This window comes from Cetorhinus maximus, chromosome 2, assembly GCF_964194155.1.
Source record: "Cetorhinus maximus chromosome 2, sCetMax3.hap1.1, whole genome shotgun sequence".
Classification (NCBI taxonomy): Eukaryota; Metazoa; Chordata; class Chondrichthyes; order Lamniformes; family Cetorhinidae; genus Cetorhinus; species Cetorhinus maximus.
The window spans coordinates 80,619,148-80,642,045 of NC_135880.1; the positions used below are offsets into that span (position 1 = coordinate 80,619,148).

Genomic DNA, 22,898 nt, shown 5'->3' on the forward strand with positions numbered 1-22,898 from the left:
TGGGTTCTTCTCGGAGGATCCAGATAAGCATGGTGAAGGGACAACCTACACATGGGTATTCACAACAAAATGTTTAGTGTAATTGTGAACCTGCTAGAAAGCCTGTGATCAATTTCAAAATGCACATAGGAGTCCAGCACCAATTTGGCCCAGGCCTTTATACAAATATTAGAGCCCATCCCTTCCAGCATGCAAATGTTGGCCAACTCCATCAGCACACTTGTGCACCCAACTGTCCATACTCCATCAGATGGCCCATATCTCAGCTTCCATTGCAACACAAGCTGGTTCCACTAGAAGCCTGAGTGCTGCAGTGGAAGCTCTGACTGAGGTCATGAAAGATCAGTTTGCTGCTATGCCAGTGCAGACTGCTGTCATTTTGGCTGTGGATTACAGTGTGCAAAGGGGCTTATAGGATATCACAACAGTCCAACAATCTGCCCTCCAATACTTCACTAGGATCACTGAGGTGCCACCCCATGGGAATAGCAGTGAATTCGTGAAGCACAAACCAGTTGATTCTCTCTCAGGATGACATAATCGGTCCTCTCACCCATGTCAATCTGCCAGTGCCTTTGCTAATGCCTGTTAGCCAGCCAGCCCAGTCTGCTGTCACCTATACCAAGATGGTGCATTGCACAGCAAGCCTTCTAGGCCCAGAACAGCGTGAGTTCATTCCCCAAGGCCACCTGCAGTCTCAGTCAGCAGCCTTCCACCAGTCATGCTGCAGTCACTGGGATAGAACTACATAGGAGATTAGGACAGGCAAAGCATATGGGTGAGGTTACTGGTAACATGCTAGAATTCATTCTTCACATACAGCCTGACCAGAAAGTGGGTGTTTAGGCTGCAGCTTCCCTTCCTCTTCCTCATCATCCATCTCCTCCTCTTCAACATCCTCATTTTCCTCTTCCTCATACTCCAGCTTTTCAGCTTCTTACATGGAAAACAGGCACTAAGGGAATGCACAAAGGTAATTAACTAGCCTTTGCATGCAGAAGGAATGATTTGAATTATAAATTTGGTTTGGAATGTTTATTTTTACATTGTGGTCAGATAGATGCTGTGATGTTCACTGACAAGAGGTGTGGGACTGATGCTGAATGGGGAATTGGGGCTGCGGTTACTGGTGTTGCAGTCAAATGAGTTCGTCATGGACAGCCCAGCCAGAAAGCAGCTGATTAGGTTGCCTTCTCTCTTCCTCTTCCTCTACTTCACCCTCCTCTCCCTCTCCTTCATGCTCCTGTTTCTCCTCCTCACGGATTGCTCCTGAGCTGCTGGTGAAGGTGAAATTTTGCAGCATGCAGCAGACCGCCACAAATCTTGACCCGCTGTGCCGAGTACTGCAGTGCTCCTCCAGAGTGCTCCAGGCAGTAGAAACACTGGTTTGCTCTTGTAGATATCTTGTGGCAGCATGGCTTTCATTGTATGCATACTGCACGTATGTGCTTGGTTTTCCATCGGAGTCATCAAGTGGATAGCCCATGTCACCTAGTTGCCACCCTTTGGTTTGCTATGGTGGCGGAAATATAGCTGACACAATGGACTGCCAGGATATAGGACATTGACCTGTATGATCCTCTCCCTATGATCACAGCTGGACATTGAGAGAATGGAATCCCTTTCGTTTCCACTATATGGCAGAGTGGCACCCTGCATAGGAACAAGGAACTGAGAGGTAAACATGCAATGCCCAATCCAATCTACAATTTGCCTGGGAACCAAGATTCCACCTGGTCTCAGAATGAAGTCACCACGCTGTTGATGTTCCAAACCATGAACAAGGTTGTGAATGACAATGTAGAAGCCACGAAGAAATGCGTATGCATTCAATGGTGCTCTGCACCATGCACAAGCCTGTAATCCTCATTCCATCTGCTTCTCTCTAGCAAGAGGGAATGAAATGTAATCAGTTCTTAATGAATAGAGAGTCTCAGTGACCTCCCTTATGTAACAGTGGTTGGAAAACTGTGGTTTTAAAAACAAATTTGTTCATGGGATGTGGGCGTTGCTGCCTAGGTCAGGATTTATTGCCCATCCCTAATTGCCCTTGTTCAGAGGGGCATTTAAGGGTCAACCACATTGCTGTGGGTCTGGACTCACATGGGATCAGCCCCCGACTGCGATTTCATGCTGACTGGTTAATTAATGGCCAGCCAGCATAAAAGGCGTGCTGAGAAGCTCAGTGCTGCTGGGGTCGGGGTTGGGGGGTCGGGGTTGGGGGGTGGGGGTGGGGGTGGGAACAGGAGAAGAGCGAGCGCTGAAGTCAGCGCTGAATGAAAGCTGCTTGAAGGCAGAGAGCTGCCTCAGGGAACTGAAGACTTTAAAAGCAATAAATAAAGATTTTAAAAATCGGGGCACAATGCCCATGCATCAGAATCAGTCACCAGGACATATACCTGATGAAAATTCTGTCCATGCGTTTTTATTGATTTTTCATTTAATAACGGAAACCTCATCCTGCCCGTGGATGAGGTTTTCTGAAAAATGCAAAGGCCACCTGGCTGATTCACCTGCCCGCTCACCAACTGTAACATTGGATGGACAATGAGAAATCTCAGTCAATTACTACTTTAGTGATCTTAATAGGCCTCTTAATTGTCAGTGTGTGCACTTCAGACTCTCACATGTGCCCACACACCAAGTAAAAAATTCTGCCCCCAGTCTTATGTTCCAAACAGAATGCCTACTAGGTTATCCATGTCCAGCAGCAACTGGTTTGTCCAGAAGCACACAAGTCAGCAGAAAATCCTTCAGCAGTTAATACAACACTCTCTGTAGACTTTTGCAACTTTAAACAACTAAAGAAAGCACCAAACACTTGTCGAATTGTAGCAACAGCCAGAAGACCTCAACCAGCTTCTAATCTGTAAATAGCTGGTGACCCCTTTAAGCAGCACTGGCTGAGTGGGGTCCCTCTTGCTGTTTATGACATGTTGAGTTGTGGGAAGTTAAGAGAGGGTGTTAACGGGAGCATGAGCTCCAAAATGGCACCACTGGCATCAAATCAGCGAGGTATGTTGGTCTCAAATGGCACCCAAACAATGGGTGCTATTGATCTCAGTTTTCTACCAGTTTATTGTAGAATAATCAAGTACTATTTCAAATGTAGTTCTATGAATTACTTAATGTAAGCAAGACGCAAAGCCCTTTCATCTGATTTTTCACATTCTACTCGAATCTCTTCGCGAATAGACTCCACCTTCATATTCAAAGTGATCTGAGGCACTCAAAGTATTTAAAAACAGTACGCTTTCTGCTATTGGTAAAATGGGATATCACTGGGCGTTTGACGTGGTGTAACCTCACCAAAACTATTCCGATTGCTAGTCAGATTGATGTTGGTCCGAATGGGATCAGTTTCAGTCCTTTCTCACTCCGGCAATTTGAGACCTTTAATAAAATGTGAATAAAGTCAGCAGAGCTGGAGATCACATTAGGACCCGGGATCAAAAATGGGACCAAAGTCTAACTCTGGGTTCTATCTCAGTAAGAAAGTGGTTGTGTTTTTCACTCTCCTCATCTTAGCTTTACTGGTGATTTCAACTGTTTTTACGATTCTTTACGCCAGGCTGAGAACTGGGAAAGCCGAGGAGATCTTCCCAACGCCCTGGGAGCCCCCTAGCATAGCGACCGTGCCTGAGCGGTGGGGGCCGTGGAACAACTCCCGTTTACCAGGCAGCCTCTTCCCCAGCCATTACCAACTGGAACTCTGGCCAAAGCAGGTGCCGGGGCAGGACAGCCTGTACTTTTTAATCGGCCAGGCCAATGTGACAGTGATGTGTAGAGAGGAGACTGAGATCATCCTGATTCACAGTCAGCACCTCAATTACTCCGGGGTGACTATCACTGTTGCCGGCAGCTCCTCTGATGTGAAGCTTCGTCGCACTCCGAATATTCAAGATATCTGGATTGAATTTGAGAACGACTACCTGGTGATCGAACTGGACGGCAAACTGGAGCTAGGGCAGGAGTACATTATCCAAACTAACTACAGCGGGCACCTGGACGAGAATCTAACGGGACTTTTCATCAGACACTACCCGGAGAATGACAAGGACAAGTAAGTGAGAGTTTGGACAGTACAAGTTGGGAAAGTCTCAGTTATCGGGCGCGCTTAGCCGAGCAACTAAAAATATTACATTTGCTGCCTGGTTAAGGAACACTTCCGATGTTTGGTTTTCCTTTGATCTACGTGGCTTTCTTTTGGCGTCCTCGTGTATCGGACAGCCTGTCCATTCTCTGTAAGAATGATTTAAAAAAATCATCTGTGCTGCAAACAGATTATTATGATCTCGAACCTAATACATGCATGCGCTTCTGGATGATAATCTTCACCTTCAAGTTGTTGTTTATTTCTTTGTTCAGTCTTTGCTGTGTTTGAATTCTCCCCAAGGAATCTCCATGTTCAGCGTTAATCAGCGGTTAGGTCGCTGGGCGATCTGTTGGGCCGAATGGCCTCCGTGTGTGCCGTTAAAATTCGGTGATTCTGAGTATCGAAGAGTTGTTTTTGTTCACTTGATTTCTCGAGGATTTAAGAAAATGCATTTTGAAGCACAAGCACTTAATTAACACTTTTACTGTTGTAGGTTTCTCGTCTGAGAGCTAATCTAGTCCAAACGGCTTTAGTGCCATGCACAGCACCGTGTTAGACTCACTTTTACCTTTTCTTCCCGAGTGCCAATATCTTATTTCGTGAACTCAGCAATAATTTCCTTGTTACCCACTTGGAATAAAAATAAATGTATTATTGTATCTCTGGAACAAAACATATTCAGGAGCAACAATTTTTATAATACATACATATTGCTAAAGCAAATTATTTCAGTAATTTTATCTTGTATTTATAGCTTAAAATTTTTAACTGTGCAACTTGAGTCACTGAAACCATATACTTAACACAAAAATACAAGGGAAAAACATGGGAATTTCTGTTAAAACAGTTTCCTACCATACACTTAACAATATTTGACTTGGTTTTCCCTTTCTGACATTCACATCCACATAGCTTATTTTTATCGTGGTTGATGTGCCGCCTGGGAGTATCTGAGGCTAAACAGCATTACCATATGGACAGCAAAGCGAAGTGAACAGTCTGAGTGTACCCCTTAATATTAAGTTGATTTGGCGAACCTGATTTGTGTCTGGGTTTTTTGGGGGTCTAGAAGAGGACCTGTGACATTGCACTCAAAGAATAATATACTTTCACAGAATCACAGAATCACAGTGCAGAAGAGGCCCTTCGGCCCATCGAATCTGCACCTACACGTGAGAAACACCTGACCTACCTACCTAATCCCATTTACCAGCACATGGCCCATAGCCTTGAATGTTATGACGTGCCAAGTCCTCATCCAGGTACTTTTTAAAGGATGTGAGGCAACCTGCCTCCACCACCCTCCCAGGCAGTGCATTCCAGACCGTCACCACCCTCTGGGTAAAAAAGTTTTTCCTCACATCCCCCTTAAACCTCCTGCCCCTCACCTTGAGCTTATGTCCCCTTGTGACTGACCCTTCAACTAAGGGGAACAGCTACTCCCTATCCACCCTGTCCATGCCCCTCAAAATCTTATACACGTGGATCAGGTCGCCCCTCAGTCTTCTCTGCTCCAATGAAAACAACCCAAGTCTATCCAACCTCTCTTCATAAATTAAGTGTTTCATTCCAGGCAACATCCTGGTGAATCTCCGCTGCACCCCCTCCAGTGCAATCACATCCTTCCTATAATGTGGTGACCAGAACTGCACACAGTACTCCAGCTGTGGCCTCACCAAGGTTCTATACAACTTCAACATGACCTCCCTACTTTTGTAATCTATGCGTCAATTGATAAAGACAAGTGTCCCATTTGCCTTTTTCACCACCCCACAAACATGCCCCTCCATCTTCAGAGATCTATTGACACACACGCCAAGGTCCCTTTGTTCCTCAGAACTTTCTAGTGCCATGCCGTTCATTGAATACTTCCTTGTCAAATTACTCCTTCCAAAGTGTATATCCTCATGCTTTTCAGGGTTAAATTCCATCTGCCACTTATCTGCCCATTTGACCATCCCGTCAATATCTTCCTGTAGCCCAAGACACTCAACCTCACTATTAAACGCCCGGCCAATCTTTGTGTCATCTGCAAACTTACTAATCCTACCCCCCACATAGTCATCTATGTCGTTTATATAAATGATAAATAATAGGGGACCAAGCACAGATCCCTGTGGTACGCCACTGGACATTGGCTTCCAGTCACTAAAGCATCCTTCTGTCATCACCCCCTGTCCCCTACAGCTAAGCCAATTTTGAATCCACCTTATCAAAATACCCTGTACCCCACTTTGTCTGAACTTAGTCCCTTTTCACTATTATTTATGTCTTTGATTAACTTAGATACATTTCCTCTGTTTGGTTTTACTTATCTGTGTGTTATAACCATTGCTGGTACATTTGGTAGCATTGACAATAAAAAGATACGTTTCTTGAAATGGTTAATCTGTTATTTTGTTGATCACTAAGGTTTTCAAGTTTATCATAATCATATTTTGTTGTATTCAAACCTTGCCCATAAGGATGGCCTTTAAACAACTTATTTTAGTACCTGCATAGGCACATTCGCATTTTGGTTGATTCTATGGTCGGACTGTACATGCCAGTTATGGCTCGGTTGGTAATGCTCTTGCCTCTGATTCACAAGGTTTTGTGCTCAAGTCCCAGGTCTTAAGTATAAAAATCAAGTCTGACGCTCTAGTGCAGTACTGAAGGAGTGCTGTCTTTTAGTTGATATGCTCAACTGAGGCAACATCTGCCTGCTTGGGTGGATGTAAAAGATCCCATGGCAATATTTCAATGAAGAGCAGGGACCAATTCTGACCAATATTTATCCTTCAAACAATATCACAAAAACTGAATATCTGGTCATTATCACTTTACTGCTTTTTAGGAGTCACTTTGTCCAAATTGGCTGCTAGGTTTTCTAATTACAAAAGTAGCTACACTTCAAAAGCACTTCATTGCTGCAAAACACTTTGAGATGTCCAGTAGGCATGAAAGATGATATATAAATACTAGTCTTTCTTTCTTTTGCTTGGGTGATGACAATCCCTGCAGTATTAACTTGGACCCATCATTTCCTGAATGAAGGGAGAAAACACTTTAGAGATTTCATGTATTAAATCTGGTATCTGAAATTTGGCTTCAAAATTGGCTGTTTTTCAGTGTTCATTTTTGTTATTATTTTCAAAAGGGCTACAACCATTGATGACCCTCATCTTGGTGAAGCTATCATTGTGAGCCAGTCTTGTTGCTAATATTCCTGTTGTTGCTCAGGCAACAAGTCTTGCCCTAACAACTCTCTCTCTCTCTTCAGGTACCATGCCCTAAAAGGGCTTTGGCAACATGGACTTCCATGCATTTATCCATGGTTAGGCTTGGCAAAGTACTACAGTGGTTTGCCATTACCTCCTGCAGGATCTGGCTGACCAGGAGATTATCACCTGCCACAGGCATATTGGAAAGATTAGCAAACCTGTTTGGCCATGTTATGAATGCACCTTCCATGACCATCAAAAGTCCCAGAGTGGCTTTTCGCTCAGAAGTAGGGTAAGGGCACTACCACTGCACCACAAGACGTCACACCAACAGCTACAAGATCATAATTATCACCCTTTAAGCATTGATTATACAAGCAATTAATAGGCACAAACAGTTGTAGTCAGGGTCACTTTGCAATTTGAACAACAAGAAACTAATGGATGGAGTTACTTAACAAAATGAATAATAGGTTATAAAGATTGTACCAACATCATTCAGCATTAACTGGATTATTGAATATTCAGTGTAAATTGAAAGACTGGTTGAGAAGTTAACTCATTAGTTTCTGACAAGTTAACAGCATTGATAGGCAGTCTCTTGAATAGATTAGAGTCTACACATGGGTGAAATGTTCTTAGGGTTTATACAAGCTTATCCTTGTCAGTGGCATGGTTTGATTGATCTTCTTCCTTCCATGGGATGATGGTGTTAGTTTCTGAAACATTGAGTTGATGAGACCTTCAATGGTGGGGCAACCAGATCATCCGTTCTGGAAGAATCCACCTAATGGGTGGTCAATGTTTCTGAGATAGCTGGCTTAACTATCACTTTCTTTAATGTCTGACAACTTTAACAATTAAGTGAAACGCTACCTATAACTGGTTCATATGTCCATAAAATGTGATTTATATAAAACCACTTACTCTCTGATATGGATATACTTTATACTTCTAAATGTGTCCTTTTAGATAAGCTGGTTACTACAGAAAAAAGACCAGATAAGGCAAAGAGAACTTCTAACTAATAAGAGAGCTTACACCTAATAAAGAGAGTCTGTCAAAGAGTGTGTCTATAATTCTAGATTCAATGAATAAATCAATTTTTCCATTCACTTGACCTGCATGATACATATGTCTACATTGTTCATCTCTTTCAGTATTCACCTCTTTTGGTGTCAGTAATCTCTAACAGTCACATAAGCATCTTGGAAGATGTTGAAATTATTGAGGCATAAATACCTAGGCATATCAAATTCCATTTTCATTTCATAAGTTCTGAATCTTTCTTTCAAAAAAGGGTTTACAAAAAATAGAAAAGGCATAGCATATTTCCACCCCACTAGTGAGTTATTCCTTAACTCAGCTCTTAATGCTAACTTTTTATCAGTGGTAGAGAATGCTTGTTCAAATCAACTCATACGCCTAATTAGTTTTGATTTCCCAGCATTCAGCATAACTTTTTTGGCCACTTTTTAAGTTAAACTAAATTTGAAGAAAACATTTTGGAAATTTGCAAAATGGCTTTTGAACAATGATGAAAATGGAAGGAAAGTTCCTCCAACAGCATGAAGATGTTGATAAGTAGGAGAGATGGTGGATCATGACTGTGAGAACCCATAGAAAGGAGGACATAACTTGTGGATCCAAATTCCCAATGAATAAAAGATGGTGTACCAAATAATTTCACTTCCTATCTCACTGTTCTTCCCACCCTTACACCCTCACAAAGTATGTCATTATCAAAGACTTCTCCCGAATTCCTACATTAATTCCCATATAATCATCCTCCCCCCAAATGTTGCAAGTGTACAAAGAAATTAATTCAGAACTCTATGTACTCAAGTGTTTATTTTCATAACAATATTTTTTCAAAGTTGCCAGAAAATGTATTCACCCCAATTAACTATTTTTAAACCACTATGTCTCCCCCTTATGACAATTAATGCACTCAACCTTGATTGGTGTAAAAATCCTACAAGATGCTCCCTGAGTGAGAGAGTTTGGTAGGTGAGTGGCTGCAATGGTTCTCTGGAGCCTTAAAGTTGATGCTTATTGCAGGAAGCTGTTCTTCCAGAGGAACCAAAATCAGACCCATGGGGTCTCAATCCTTCAACACCACAGATGTGGTATGATTTTGGTGGTGTGCAGCAATGGGGCACCAGTAAAGCCCTGAGGACCAAAGTAAATTTTTCTTCATCAAAATAGACAAACAAATTGCAAGTGCCAAGAAAGTACACCAATGCAGCTGATCTGTTGTGACTTCATCACACTGAGGCCTCGAGGTAAGTCCAGGAACAGGGAGGTGATTGGGAGTGGGCTGAAAGCTGGCTGGTAGCAATCTGCAGTTGATTAATGGAGCCAGGAGCTGGTTAGGCTGTTGAAGACTAGAAATGCCAGTCAGAACCTGCACATCACAAGCTCTGACTCTGGCCAACTAATTTGGGGGCTCTGATGTGATATGAGTGGAGCAGCCTCATCTCAAGTCTATGCTCATTTCAGGCAGTCACGAAAACAGGAGAATACTTTGCACTAAAGCTGTTATGAGGCAGAAAAAAATCACAGGAGTTAATAATTGAGCAGAAACCTCATCTACATTTGAAAATAGGTTAGATAGGTGGTAGATGAAAAGGGGAATAAAAGGATTTGGGAACATGTTACGCACAGTGATTATGACCACTGCTCATATTAACATGTGGTAAACACAAACTGGTTGGACTGAATAGCCTGCCATGTCCATGTAATTTCTGTGTAAATCCAACAACCTTTTTCTTACAAAGCAAAGGGAATTTAAATCCATGTCAGAAACTTTCTCATGTGCAGGCATTGGACAGGCCTTTAGGAAATAGGCATAATGTCATTATTCAGAAAGCAGCATCTTGACAAGTCTTTGCAGCCCATGGTTTCTGGCCATGGTCAGTGTCATCCCAGATGTAATAGACCCAGTCAGGTGTTGAAAGTTCTGTGAAAGTGAACTACTCAGTGCAACTATTGCACCACTCGTAGTGGCCACTCCAAAAGCCATCAATGTCTTTGGAAGCTGTTCTTGAAATGTTACTATCTGGAGGGTGTTTTGTGGGTTGTGAAAAGCTTCTTGCAATGTGTTGCAGGTCCTGGAGCCCCATTTATGTATCGTCTCAACCATATACCTGGAATTGTCTTTACTGAGATGAGATCAATGCTCCTTAAACAAATGCTCCTTTTGAATACTGGGTTGCTGAGATATGGAACCTGAGGCTTCGCTGTAAAGGGTATTTGTTTCTCAACCTTCTGTGGAGGGATACACCAAAAGACGAAGGACATTAGTAGAAGGAGATGCAAGGAATCGATGAGTAGTGAAGATTGGGAGCGATACAAAAATCAGTTAAGGAAAAGCTATGAGTACACCAGAAAGACAATATGGGCCACAGTTATTTTAATTATAAGTGGTAGGGAGTGTTATAACTGAAATGGTTTTTCTGGGATAAATTAGGTGGAAATATTACAGGGGATCAGAAAATAGCAAAAGTGTTAAATTAATTCTTCAAATCAGCTGTTACAAGTTTAAGATATGAAAAACACAAAGCATTAAGAAGACTTTTCCTCTCTGGTCGGCGTTAACACTTGTTGGATAAGAATTTGTTGTCACATGCCTTGAATTCATAGAGGAACATAGTATGTTGTAATTAGCAGTAGCTAAAATCAATAGTGAAAGATTTTTTAAAATTAATTTATGGGAAGTCAGGAGGTGAGATACTCGCCACAGGATTCCTAGCCTCTGACCTGCTCTTTTAGCTACAGTATTTATATGGCTAGACCAGTTCAGTTTCTGGTCAATGGTAACCCCCAGGATGTTGATAGTGGGGATTCAGTGATGGTAATGCCATTGAACATCAAGGGGTGATGATTAGGTTCTCTCTTGTTGGAGATGGTCATTGCCTGGCACTTGTGTGGCGCGAAGGTTACTTGCCACTTGTCAGCCCAAGCCTGGATTTTTTTTCAAGTCTTGCTGCATTTGGACATGGACTGCTTCAGTTTCTGAGGAGTAGTGAATGATGCTGAACATTGTGCAATCATCAGTGAACATCCCCACTTCTGACCTTATGATGGAACGAAGGTCATTGATGAAGCAGCTGAAGATGGTTGGACCTAGGACACTACCCTGAGGAACTCCTGCAATGATGTCCTGGAACTGAGATGACAGACCTCCAACAAAGACAATCATCTTCCTTTGTGCTAGGTATGACTTTAACAAATGGAGAGTTTTCCCCCTGATTCCCATTGACTCCAGTTTTGCTAGGGCTCCTTGATGCCACATTCGGTCAAATGCTCCCTTGATGTAAAGGGCAGTCACTCTCAGCTCACCTCGGGAATTCAGCTCTTTTCTCCATGTTTGAACCAAAGCTGAAATGAGGTCAGGAACTGAGTGGCCCTGACAGAACCCAAACTGTGCATCAGTGAGCAGGTTATTGCTAAGCAAGTGCCGCTTGATAGAATTATTGATGACCTCTTCCATCACTTTACTGATGATCGAGAGTAGACTGATGGGGCGGTAATTGGCCTGACTGGATTTGTCCTGTTTTTTGTGTACAGGACATACCTGGGCAATTTTCCCCATAGCCGGGTAGATGCCAGTGTTGTAATTGGAACAGCTTGACTAGGGGTACGGCGAGTTCTAGAGTAGAAGTCTGCAGTACTATTGCTGGAATATCGTCAGGGCCCCTAGCCTTTGCAGTACCCAGTGCCTTCAGACATTTTTTGATATCATTTTGAGATATCATTTTGAGTGAATCGAATTGGCTGAAGACTGGCATCTGTGATGCTGGGGACCTCCAGTGGAGACCGAGATGGATCATCCACTCGGCACTTCCAGCTGAAGATTGTGGTGAATGCTTCAGCCTTATCTTTTGCACTGACGTGCTGGGCTCCGTCATCATTGAGGATGAGGATATTTGTGGAGCTGCCTCCTCCAGTGAGCTGTTTAATTGTCCACCACCATTCACAACTGGATGTGGCAGGGCTGCAGGGCTTAGATCTGATCCGTTGGTTGTGGAATTGCTTAGTTCTGTCTAACACTTGCTGTTTGGCATGCAAGTAATCCTGTGTTGTAGCTGCACTAGGTTGACACTCATTTCTGGTATGCCTGGTGGTGTTCCTGGAATGCCCTTCTGCACTATTCATTGAACCAGGATTGATCCCCTGGCTTGGTGGTAATGGTAGAGTGGGGGAAATGCTGGGTCATGAGATTACGGATTGTGGCTGAGTACAATTCTGCTGCCCGCAGTGCCTCATGGATGCCCAGTCCTGAGTTGTTAGATCTGTTCGAAATCTATCCCATTCAGCACAGTGTTAGTGCCACACAACATGGTGGAGGGTATCCTCAATGTGAAGATGGGGCATTGTCTCCTCAAGGATTGTGTGGTGGTCACTCCTACCGATACTGTCATGGACAGATGCATCTGCAGCAGGTTGGTGAGGATGAGGTCAAGCATGTTTTTCCCTCTTGTTGGTTCCCTCACCACCTGCCACAGGCCCAGTCTAGCAGCTATGTCCTTTCGAACTCGGCCAGCTCGGTCTGCAGTGGTGCTACCGAGCCACTTTTGGTGATGGACATTGAAGTTCCCCACCCAGAGTACATTCTGCACCCTTGCCACCCTCAGTACTTCCTCCAATTGGTGTTCAACATGGAGGAGTACTGATTCATCAGCTGAGGGGGGTGAGGGGGTGTTGGTGGTGGTACTTGGCGATCAGTAGGAGGTTTCCTTGCCCATGTTTGACCTGATGCCATGAGACTTCATGGGGCCCAGAGTTGATGTTGAGGACTCCCAGGGTAACTCTCTCCCAACTGTGTACCACTGTGCCGCCATCTCTGCTGGATCTGTCTTGTCGGCAGGACAGGACATACCCAGGAATGGTGATGGTGGTGTCTGAGACATTGTCTGTAAGGTATGGTTCCGTGATTATTACTGTGTCAGGCTGTTGCTTGACTAATCTATGAGATAGCACCTGATCAGTGTTGAATGTGATCATTATTATAGTTTAAGGAAGAAATCATCTTCTTTATTCTTGTAGACAACTAGGATGCACAGAGCTGAAGAATTTAGACCTACTTGTGCAAAATTGATCACAAGAAAGACATAATATCATAAGAAATTGGAGCAGGAATAGACAATTCGGCCCATTGATCCTGCTCCACTATTCATTTAAGATCATCACTAATCTAATTTTGGCCTTAACTCCATTCTTCAGCCTGTTCCCCATAACCCTTGACCCCTTGGTAGATCAAAAATTTGTCTAACTCAGCCTTGAATACATTGAATGAGCCAACCCCCACTGCTCTCTTGGGCAGAGAATTCCATAGACTAATAACCCTCTGACAGAAGAAATTTCTCATCATATCAGTCTTAAATGGGAGGCTCCATATCTTTAAATGTATCCCTTGTTCTACATTCCCCCCCACAAGGGAGAACACCCTCTCAGCATCTACCCTGTCAAGCCCCCTCAGGATCTTATATGTTTTAATAAGATCATCTCTCATTCTTCTAAACCCCAATAAGCATAGGCCCAACCTGCTCAACTTTTCCTCATGAGACAACCCTTCATCCCAGGAATCAGCCTAGTGAACCTTCTCTGAACTGCTCCCAATGCAAGTGCGCCCCTCCTTAAGTAAGGAGACTAAAGCTGTGCACAGCACTCCAGGTTTGGTTTCATCAATGTCCTGTAGAGTTGTAGCAAGACTTCTCTACTTTTATAATCCAGCCCCCTTGCAATAAAGATTCCGTTTGCCTTCTTAATTACTTGTTATACCTGCAAGCTAACTTTTGTGATTCATTTGCAAGGGCATTCAGATCCATCTGTACTGTAGCATGCTGCAGTCTGAACTTAAACAATATTCTGTTTTTCTATTCGTCCTGTCAAAGTGGACAGCCTCGCATTTTCCCACATTATACACCATCTGCCAATTTTTTTGCCCACTCACTTAACCTGCTTTTATCCCTGAAGTTTACCAAGGGAAGGAGAATAGTGATATTTAGCAAGGGGTGGAGTTTTCTCTCCCTCCCTAGACCTGAATACAGGACACCTGGAAGGTATGAAATATGCCCTACAATCCTTAAGGAAAATAGTGAAGAAATAAACATGCCAGTAGATAACATTTTTAGGAACTGTACAATTATAATTGTTGGATCTTGAGTCACTGGGCAATAGCAAGTATTGCTACAATAAATAAAAAGGAGTAAGACATGAATCACAAAATTATAGAACAATCAGCATAAAAATTGCTGTGGAGGAAATGCTTAACAGCAGTAGTCAGATGCTAATATTGCACACCAAATAATGTTACTAGTAGTCAATATATTTCATTATTCAATGGAACTATTTGAGGAGGTAATTAAACTAGTGAATAAAGGTGTATGGTAGATTGGGGCCTAGATATTTCAGTCTCCAGATGGCCAGAGATTGGTAATACCCTGCAAAAAGCACCGCAGGACTCTGCAGAAGTCCCAACACAGTGACTCGGTGGGAATTGCCCGGGAAGTCTGAACTTCCAATGGGCAATTCCCCTGCTCCATTGGACCCTCCAAAAGATTCTCCAACTCTAAGTTTGAGTTGGAGACTTTGGACCATTGCAACTTGCTTACCTGGATAGTTACCCAGGAAATGTTAAATGAAGAAACCTAGTCTAACCCCTGGGAATCTATACAACTGAGCCCCCAGTCACTCACATTGATCCCCTGTCCCTCTGACTCCCCGCAACCCAAGCTGACTAACCCCTATCCCAACCTGAGTAGCTCCCACCACCCAATTATCCGCACCCCCCCCCCCACCCACCCCGACCGAGCCCTCAAGCCTCCCCAACTCAACGTGACTAGCCCCCAACCTGATCTGACTATCCTCCTGGTCCAACTCGCTCCCTGGACCAACCTAACCCAACCCCACCACACTACTCACCCCCTGATTACCCCTGACCCAACCTGACTAGCCCCCAACCTGACAACCCTATCCAACCCAAACTGACTACTCCCTGACCCACCTACCAACTCATCCACCCTGCCACCCTACCCACCTGTTTCCCTATCCCCTTACTCACCCTACCCCCTCACCCACTTACCTTCTTATCCAGTTACCTTACTTACCCTACCCACTTACCTTCTCTCTGTAGCTTTTCAAAGAAGCTTTGGACATTTAGACTCCTTACTTAACAGAATATGGTAGCTGGTGCCATGCAAAGGGGATGTGGTTTCTGCATGGATTCTCTCCACTGCTCCCACTGAGGTTTGCTGCACTGATTCAGTTCTGCAGGATCCCTCATCGGAAGGTTGGCCAGAAAAATCGGTGGAAGGTAAGTGTGTACTTTATTGTCTGATCTGGGCCCAAAATAGGGGTTCTGATCTTGATCAGATCTGGACAATAATTTAATTGGATTTTCAAAAGACAATATCCAACGTCCTATGTGTAAGTCTTCCATTTATAGAAAAAACTAAGGAGCATTGTTTTAATGGTTTGATTAGAGGGGCGGGGAGAGGATTTGTGGAATTCTCCATGGATCTGCTCTGCCGACTTTGTTATTTTTGCAGTTCATAAATTATATGAAGGTTGTTACTTTTTAAATTAATCTAAAATTTGCTATGACTGATCTGTGAGATTGCAAATTTAAAATGGATTTGCACCAATTGAGTGATGAGCTTAGAAATGGAAAATTGATTTTAATGTGAATAAATCGACAGTAATGCACATTAAAACAGCAACATACAGAAATTGATTAGAAAGTGCAATAATAGAAAATAATTTGCTTCTGATTATAATATGCTCATGGAATTACCGGCTGGTGCTGCCATGGAGCAGCATTGGATGAGAAATAGAAAGGAGCCTAGGATAGATTCTTGGGGTACTCTAGAGGTAACAAGTGGGGAGAGAAGCCACAGCAGGTGATTCTCTGGCTACAACTGGATAGATAATAATGGAACCAGGTGAGAGCAGTCCCACACAGCTGGACAACAGTGGAGAGGCTATAGAGGAGGATGGTGTGGTCAACCATGTCATGCTAACAGTTTGAGAAAGATGGTGATGGCTGGAAGATGTGTTTGGTGGACCACCTTCAGTCTGTCCGCAAGTATTACCCAGACCTCCCTGTCACTTGCCATTTCAACACTCCACCCTGCTCTCATGCCCACATGTCCGTCCTTGGCCTGCTGCATTGTTCCAGTGAAGCCCAACGCAAACTGGAGGAACTGCACCTCATCTTCCGACTAGGCACTTTACAGCCTTCCGGGCTGAATACTGAGTTCAACAATTTTAGATCATGAACTCTCTCCTCCATCCCCACCCCCTTTCCGATCCCCCTTTTTTCCAATAATTTATATAGATTTTTCTTTTCCCACCTATTTCCATTATTTTTAAATGTTTTTCCATCCATTGTTTTATCTCTACCTTTTAGCCTATTTTGATCCCTTCCCCCCACCCCACCCCCACTAGGGCTATCTTTACCTTGCTCGTCCTGCTTTCTACCCTTAATGTCACCGATTAGCACATTCCTTAGATAACATCACCACCTTCAACACCTTTGTCCTTTTGCCTATGACATCTTGTGGCTATCTCCACCTATCACTGGCCCTCTATCCAGCTCTACTTGTCCCCCCCCCCCCTTAAACCAGCTTATATTTCACCTCTCTTCTATTTTTACTTAGTTCTGTTGAAGAGTCATACGGACTCGAAACGTTAACTGTGTTCCTCTCCGCAGATGCTGTCAGACCTGCTGAGTTTTTCCTGCTATTTTTGTTTTTGATTCAGTGACCCCTCCCTGGGACACCTTCTGGACACCATTGGAGCTCGCCGCAATGTCCTCTACCCCTGCTCTGGCCACAGGAGGCCAATCAGTGTCACCACATGGCTTGGGAGGCAGTGGCAGAGGTGCTCAGTGCCAATGCTCCACAGAAGAGGTTTGCCATCCCGAGCAGAAAGGGGATGAATGGTCTCATTCATGCCACCAGGGCAAGGCAACTATCTCATCACTCTATACTCACATACTCACAAGCCCAGACAGGGAATGGGTGACCATCAGTCAGAAGAAAGGTGTCAGGCAGGTAGTCAGGGAATCCCCAAGGTGCATCTCGCTTGAGAACCGTTTTCTGTGTTGGAAAACGGTGAGAGTGATGGTTCCTCTGCAGAGTGCAGCTATGCTCATGGCACTGTGAGTGGTTCAGCTGCACAGGGAGGGAGGAAAAAGAGGGGAAGAGCAATAGTGGTAGGAAACTCGATAGTAAGGGGAACAGACAGGCATAGACGTGACTCTAGGATAGTATGCTGCCTCCCTGGTGCCAGGGTCAAGGATGTCACTGAACGCTGCAGGGCATTCTAAAGGGGGAGGGAAAACAGACAGAGATCGTGGCACACATTGGTGCCAATGACATAGGTAGAAAGAGGGATGAGGTCCTACAAGCAGAAGTTAGGGAGCTAGGAAGCAGATTAAAAAACAGGACCTCAAAGGTAGTAATCTCTGGATTACTTCCAGTGCCACGCACCAGTGAGTATAGAAATACGAGATTGCATGGCTGGAAAGATAGTGCAGGAGGGAGGGCTTCAGATTTCTTGGACATTGGGACAGTTTCTGGGGGCAGTGGGACCTGTACGAGGCAGACAGGTTGCATCTGAACCGGAATGGGACCAATATCCTTGTGGGAGGTTTGCTAGTGATGTTGGGGAGGGTTTGAACTAACTTGGCAGGGAGGTGGGATCCTGAGAGGAGGTTCAGCAGGGGGAGATGCACAGCCAAAATTAGAAGAGAGAGCAAGTGAGTCTGGAAGGCATAGAAATTATAGGCCAGTTAAGGTGCAAGGGAGTTTGGCAAGGTTGGATGGTATTTATTTTAATGCAAGGAGTCTGATGAATAAGGCAGATGAGTTGAGGGCACAAATTAACACATGGAAGTATGATGTCATTGCTGTCAAAGAGACATGGTTGAGAGAGGGACAGGATTGGCAGCTCAATATTCCAGGATATAGGGTCTTCAGCCGAGACAGGGAAGGAGATAAAAGAGGAGGGGGTATCGCAATTTTGATCGAGGAATCAATTACAGCAGTAAGTAGGGATGACATCTTAGAAGGCTCCTCAAATGAAGCCATATGGATAGAACTGAAAAACAAAAAAGGAGTAATCACATTGCTGGGAGTGTACTATAGGCCCCCAGAGAGAAATAGAAGAGCAGATATGTAGGCAAATTTCAGAGAAATGTAATAATAATAGGGTAGTAATAGTGGGGGATTTCAACTTCCCCAATATTAACTGGGTTAGTCATAGTGTGATAGGCTTAGAAGGAGCAGAATTCTTAAAATGCATCCATGAGAGCTTTTTAAGCCAGTACGTAGAAGGTCATACAAGAGAGGGGGCAGTCCTGGACTTAATTTTAAAGAATGAAGCCGGGCAAGTGGTAGACGTATCAACGGGCGAGCATTTTGCAAATAGTGATCATAACTCCGTTAGATTCAAGTTTGTTATGGAAAAGGACAAGGATGGGCCATAAACCAGAGTTCTAAATTGGGGGAAGGCTGATTTTAATAAAATCAGAAATGATTTGGCCAGAGTGGACTTGGAGCAGCTACTTTTAGGTAAATCTGTGTCAGAGCAGTGGGACTCGTTCAAGAAAGAAATAGGGAGCGTACAGGGCCAACATATTCCAGTAAAGATAAAGGATATGACCAACAAATCCAGGGAATCCTGAATGTCAAGGGATATGCAGGACTGGATAAAGAGAAAAAGGGATGCTATGGCAGATACTGAGGGCTCCAAACAGTGGAAGTCCTAGAGGAGTATAGAATGTATGAGGGGCAACTTAAGAAGGAGATTAGGAGAGCAAAAAGGGGGCATGAAAAAAACATTGGCAGGTAAAATAAATGAAAATCCAAAGTTATTTTACAAGTACATTAAGAGTAAGAGGATAACTAGGGAAAGAGTAGGGCCCATTAAGGACCATAGTGGTAATTTGTGTGTGGAGCTGGAAGACGTAGGTAGGGTTCTAAATGAATACTTTATGTCAGTGTTCACAAGTGAGAGGGGCGGCATGGGTATGCAAATCAAGCAGAAGGACTGTGATATAATTAAAGAAATTAGCATAGAAAGGGAGGAGGTTCTAAGTGTCCTGGCACACTTAAAAGGAGATGAATCTCAGGCCCGGATGAAATGTATCCCAGGCTGTTGAGTGAGGTAAGGGAGGAGATAGCAGGGGCACTGGCAATAATTTTCAATACATCTCTGGCCACAGAAGAGGTGCCAGAGGACTGGAGGACAGCCAATGTGGTGCCGTTATTCAAGAGGGGAGGAAGGGATAAACCAGGGAACTGCAGGCCAGTCAGACTAACCTCAGTGGTGGGGAAACTATTGGAAGCAATTCTGAGAACAGAGTTAACCTACACTTGGAGAGTCAGGGATTAATCAAGGACAGTCGGCATGGTTTTGTTAAGGGGAGGTCATGTCTGACCAATTTGATTGAATTTTTCAAAAAGGTGACCAGGTGTGTAGATGAGGGCAATGCATTTGACGTTGTCTACTTGGACTTCAGCAAGGCTTTTGACAAGGTCCCGCATGGGAGGCTGATAACGAAGGTAAGAGCCCATGGGATCCAAGGCAATTTGGCAAATTGGATCCAGAATTTGCTGAGTGGCAGGAAGCAGAGGGTGATGGTCGAGGGGTGTTATTGTGACTGGATGCCTGTGTCCAGTGGGGTTCTGCAGGGATCGGTGTTGGGTCCCTTGCTGTTTGTGGTATATATAAACAATTTAGACTTGAATGTAGGAGGGTTGATCAGTACGCTCGCGGATGACATAAAAATTGGTGGGGTGGTAAATAGTGAGGAGGATAGCCTTAGATTACAGGAGGATATAGTTGGGCTGGTCAGATGGGCTGATCAGTGGCAAATGGAATTTAATCCGGATAAGTGTGAGGTGATGCACTTGGGCAGGACAAACAAGGCATGGGAATACATGATGAATACTAGGACCCTGGGAAGTACTAAGGATCAGAGGGACCTTGGTGTGCCTGTCCACTGGTGCCTTAAGGTAGTGAGATAGGTGGATAAGGTGGTTAAGAGGGCATGTGGGATACTTGCCTTTATTAGCCGATGTATAGAATATAAGAGCAAGGAGGTTATGCTGGAACTGTATAAAACGCTGGTTAGGCCACAGCTGGAGTATTGCGTGCAGTTCTGGAATCCGCATTATAGGAAGGATGTGATTGCACTGGAGAGAGATGCAGAGGAGATTTACCAGGATGTTGCCTGGGCTGGAGAGTTTTAGTTTTGAGGAAAGATTGGATAGACTGGGGTTATTTTCCCTGGAGCAGAGGAGATTGAGGGGGGACATGATTGAGGTGTATAAAATTATGAGGGGTATAGATAGGGTAGACAGGAAGGAACTTTTCCCCTTGGTGGAGGGATCAATAACCAGGGGGCATAGACTTAAGGTAAGGGGCAGGAGATTTAGAGGGGATGTGAGGGAGAATTTTTTCACCCAGAGGATGGTGGGAATCTGGAACTCACTGCCTGAAAGGGTGGTAGAGGCAGAAACCCTCATAACATTTAAGAAGTATTTGGATGTGCACTTGTGATGCCATGGCATACAAGGCTATGGGCCTAGTGCTGGAAAATGGGATTAGAATAGTTAGGTACTTGTTTGACCGGTGCAGACTCGATGGGCAGAAGGGCCTTTTTCTGTGCTGTAGACCTCTATGACTCTATGACCCATCACACATTCACTGGCATCTCACTCACTGCCAGTTTAAGGGACATCACCACTCACTCGCTCATACACACACACCTCCATTTGGCCTCATCTCCACTGGAGACTGCCTCCTCAGTCCTCAATATCTTTAGGCTACTTGTACAGATCAATATGTTCCCCACACACACCCTAGGATACCCACCTTCCGCAGACAGCACTTGCCCTGCAGCCTCTTCCCTTACCTGAGGCCACTTCTCCCCCTGTCCTAAGCAAGCCCCAGCCCTGCAGCCATTGAAAAGCCACTCCTGCCTTATGGCTGGTCTCGTAAGGAGAGGCCTGCCTTTGAGCCCCCCCCCGAAGCAAGATAGGCAAACAAGCATTAAAGCTCTGAGGGAAGTGCAGTTCGGCAGGTGCACATCGCTTACGTCCAGTTGATCCAGCCTGGGGGAATGATTCCGGTGAGCAGGACTTATAATGAAATGCAGATGTATTACAATGAAATTCCCAACGTGCAAAATGCGGCCCACCATTGATGGACAGAGTGTACAATTGCAAACTGGTTTCACGGCATTGTGAAACCGATTTTTGGCGTTCCTGCCATATTGTCCGCTCATGCCTGCCAGGACACCTGAAGCCAGCGGGTACAGAAAATTCTGCCTATAGTATTTCACTTGTGACTTTGATAATAGATGTTTCAGCTCTGGGGCAGGATCAGAAACCTGAATGGAGGAATTCAAATATGGAGTTCTGTGAAAGACGGATTTGGGGGGATGGTGACAGCATGTTCAAGGACTTTGAAGAGGAAAGAGAGGTTGGAAGTGAGGCGGTAGTTTGCAAGGACAGATTACTCAAAATTCCTCAAAATCAACTTTAGGAGTTCCAAAAATGTGTCACAATGTTCTTCAGTCCTTAATTTCTTAAATGAAATGCAAACAAAAATGCCATCCCAGCCTCGTTGTCGTCTTTCAGTTGTGTACTACACTGAGAAATGCTCAACATATGGATTCACCGCGAGCAGCCAATATTGAACTTACTTTATTTACACCTCCCAAACAAAGATGGTAGCAGAGAGCACAATATAACAAAATGCTCAGACCTTACAAAAACACTACACCTAGTTTCATAGGGGAAAATAAACCTGATGAGACATTCATCTGTGAACTAATAATTACGATATATGGATAACAGAGGTATAAACAGTTAATTGTTTCAACTTTTAAGTGTTACACTGCAGGGCATGAGCACAATATTAGCAATCTTCACATAGGATTGGAAATTAAAGAACCATTTTCTTTCTCTTTTAGGGCCATAGATAAATGTCCCAGAAAGAACAGTTAATCTATATTGAATTACTTTAAAAAAGTCTTGAAACCTTAAAACCTTTTATTCTGAATGGTTGGAAGGTTATCACACTTAAGCATCGACTTACTGCACAATCCCAATGTACTGTGGCTCTCTACAGGATACTTTTTACCAAATCACCAAGACTTCTACCAACACCTCCAAAACCTGCAACTTCCACCATCTAGCAGGACAAGTTGAAGAAGCTTGGTAACACCATCACCTCCAGTGTCCCCTCCAAATCATGCACCATCCGGACTTGGACAGATATCACCACTCTTTCAATGATACTGGATCAAGATCTCTGCACTCCTTGCCAAACAGCAACTTGGGAGCATTTACATCACATAGGCGAAAAGGTTTAAGAAGATGGTCACCAGCACCTCTTCAGGGCAACTAGGGATAGCCATAAATCCTGGATTTTCAGAGACATCCCCATTCTGAGAATGAAAAATAATATGCATACATAGGGCTGGAGTTTCCGCATTGATAGCCTGAAGTCAGAATCTGAGTCGCGCTCTGGCAGGATAGTATCTGTGGTACCCTATCTGCCTGCGATAGCTCTTGCAC

At 44.0% G+C, this 22,898-nt stretch overlaps 1 protein-coding gene across 1 annotated transcript in view; it reads left to right on the plus strand.

The window, feature by feature from the left end:
* The first annotated feature begins 3,220 nt into the window (after positions 1-3,220).
* Positions 3,221-22,898, plus strand: part of LOC144695613 (aminopeptidase Q-like) — a 217,140-nt gene continuing 197,462 nt past the window's right edge. The window contains exon 1 of the mRNA XM_078566512.1: positions 3,221-4,063. Coding sequence (XP_078422638.1) covers positions 3,456-4,063 — 608 coding nt within the window. The 5' untranslated portion in view covers positions 3,221-3,455. The remainder of the gene's footprint in view (positions 4,064-22,898) is intronic.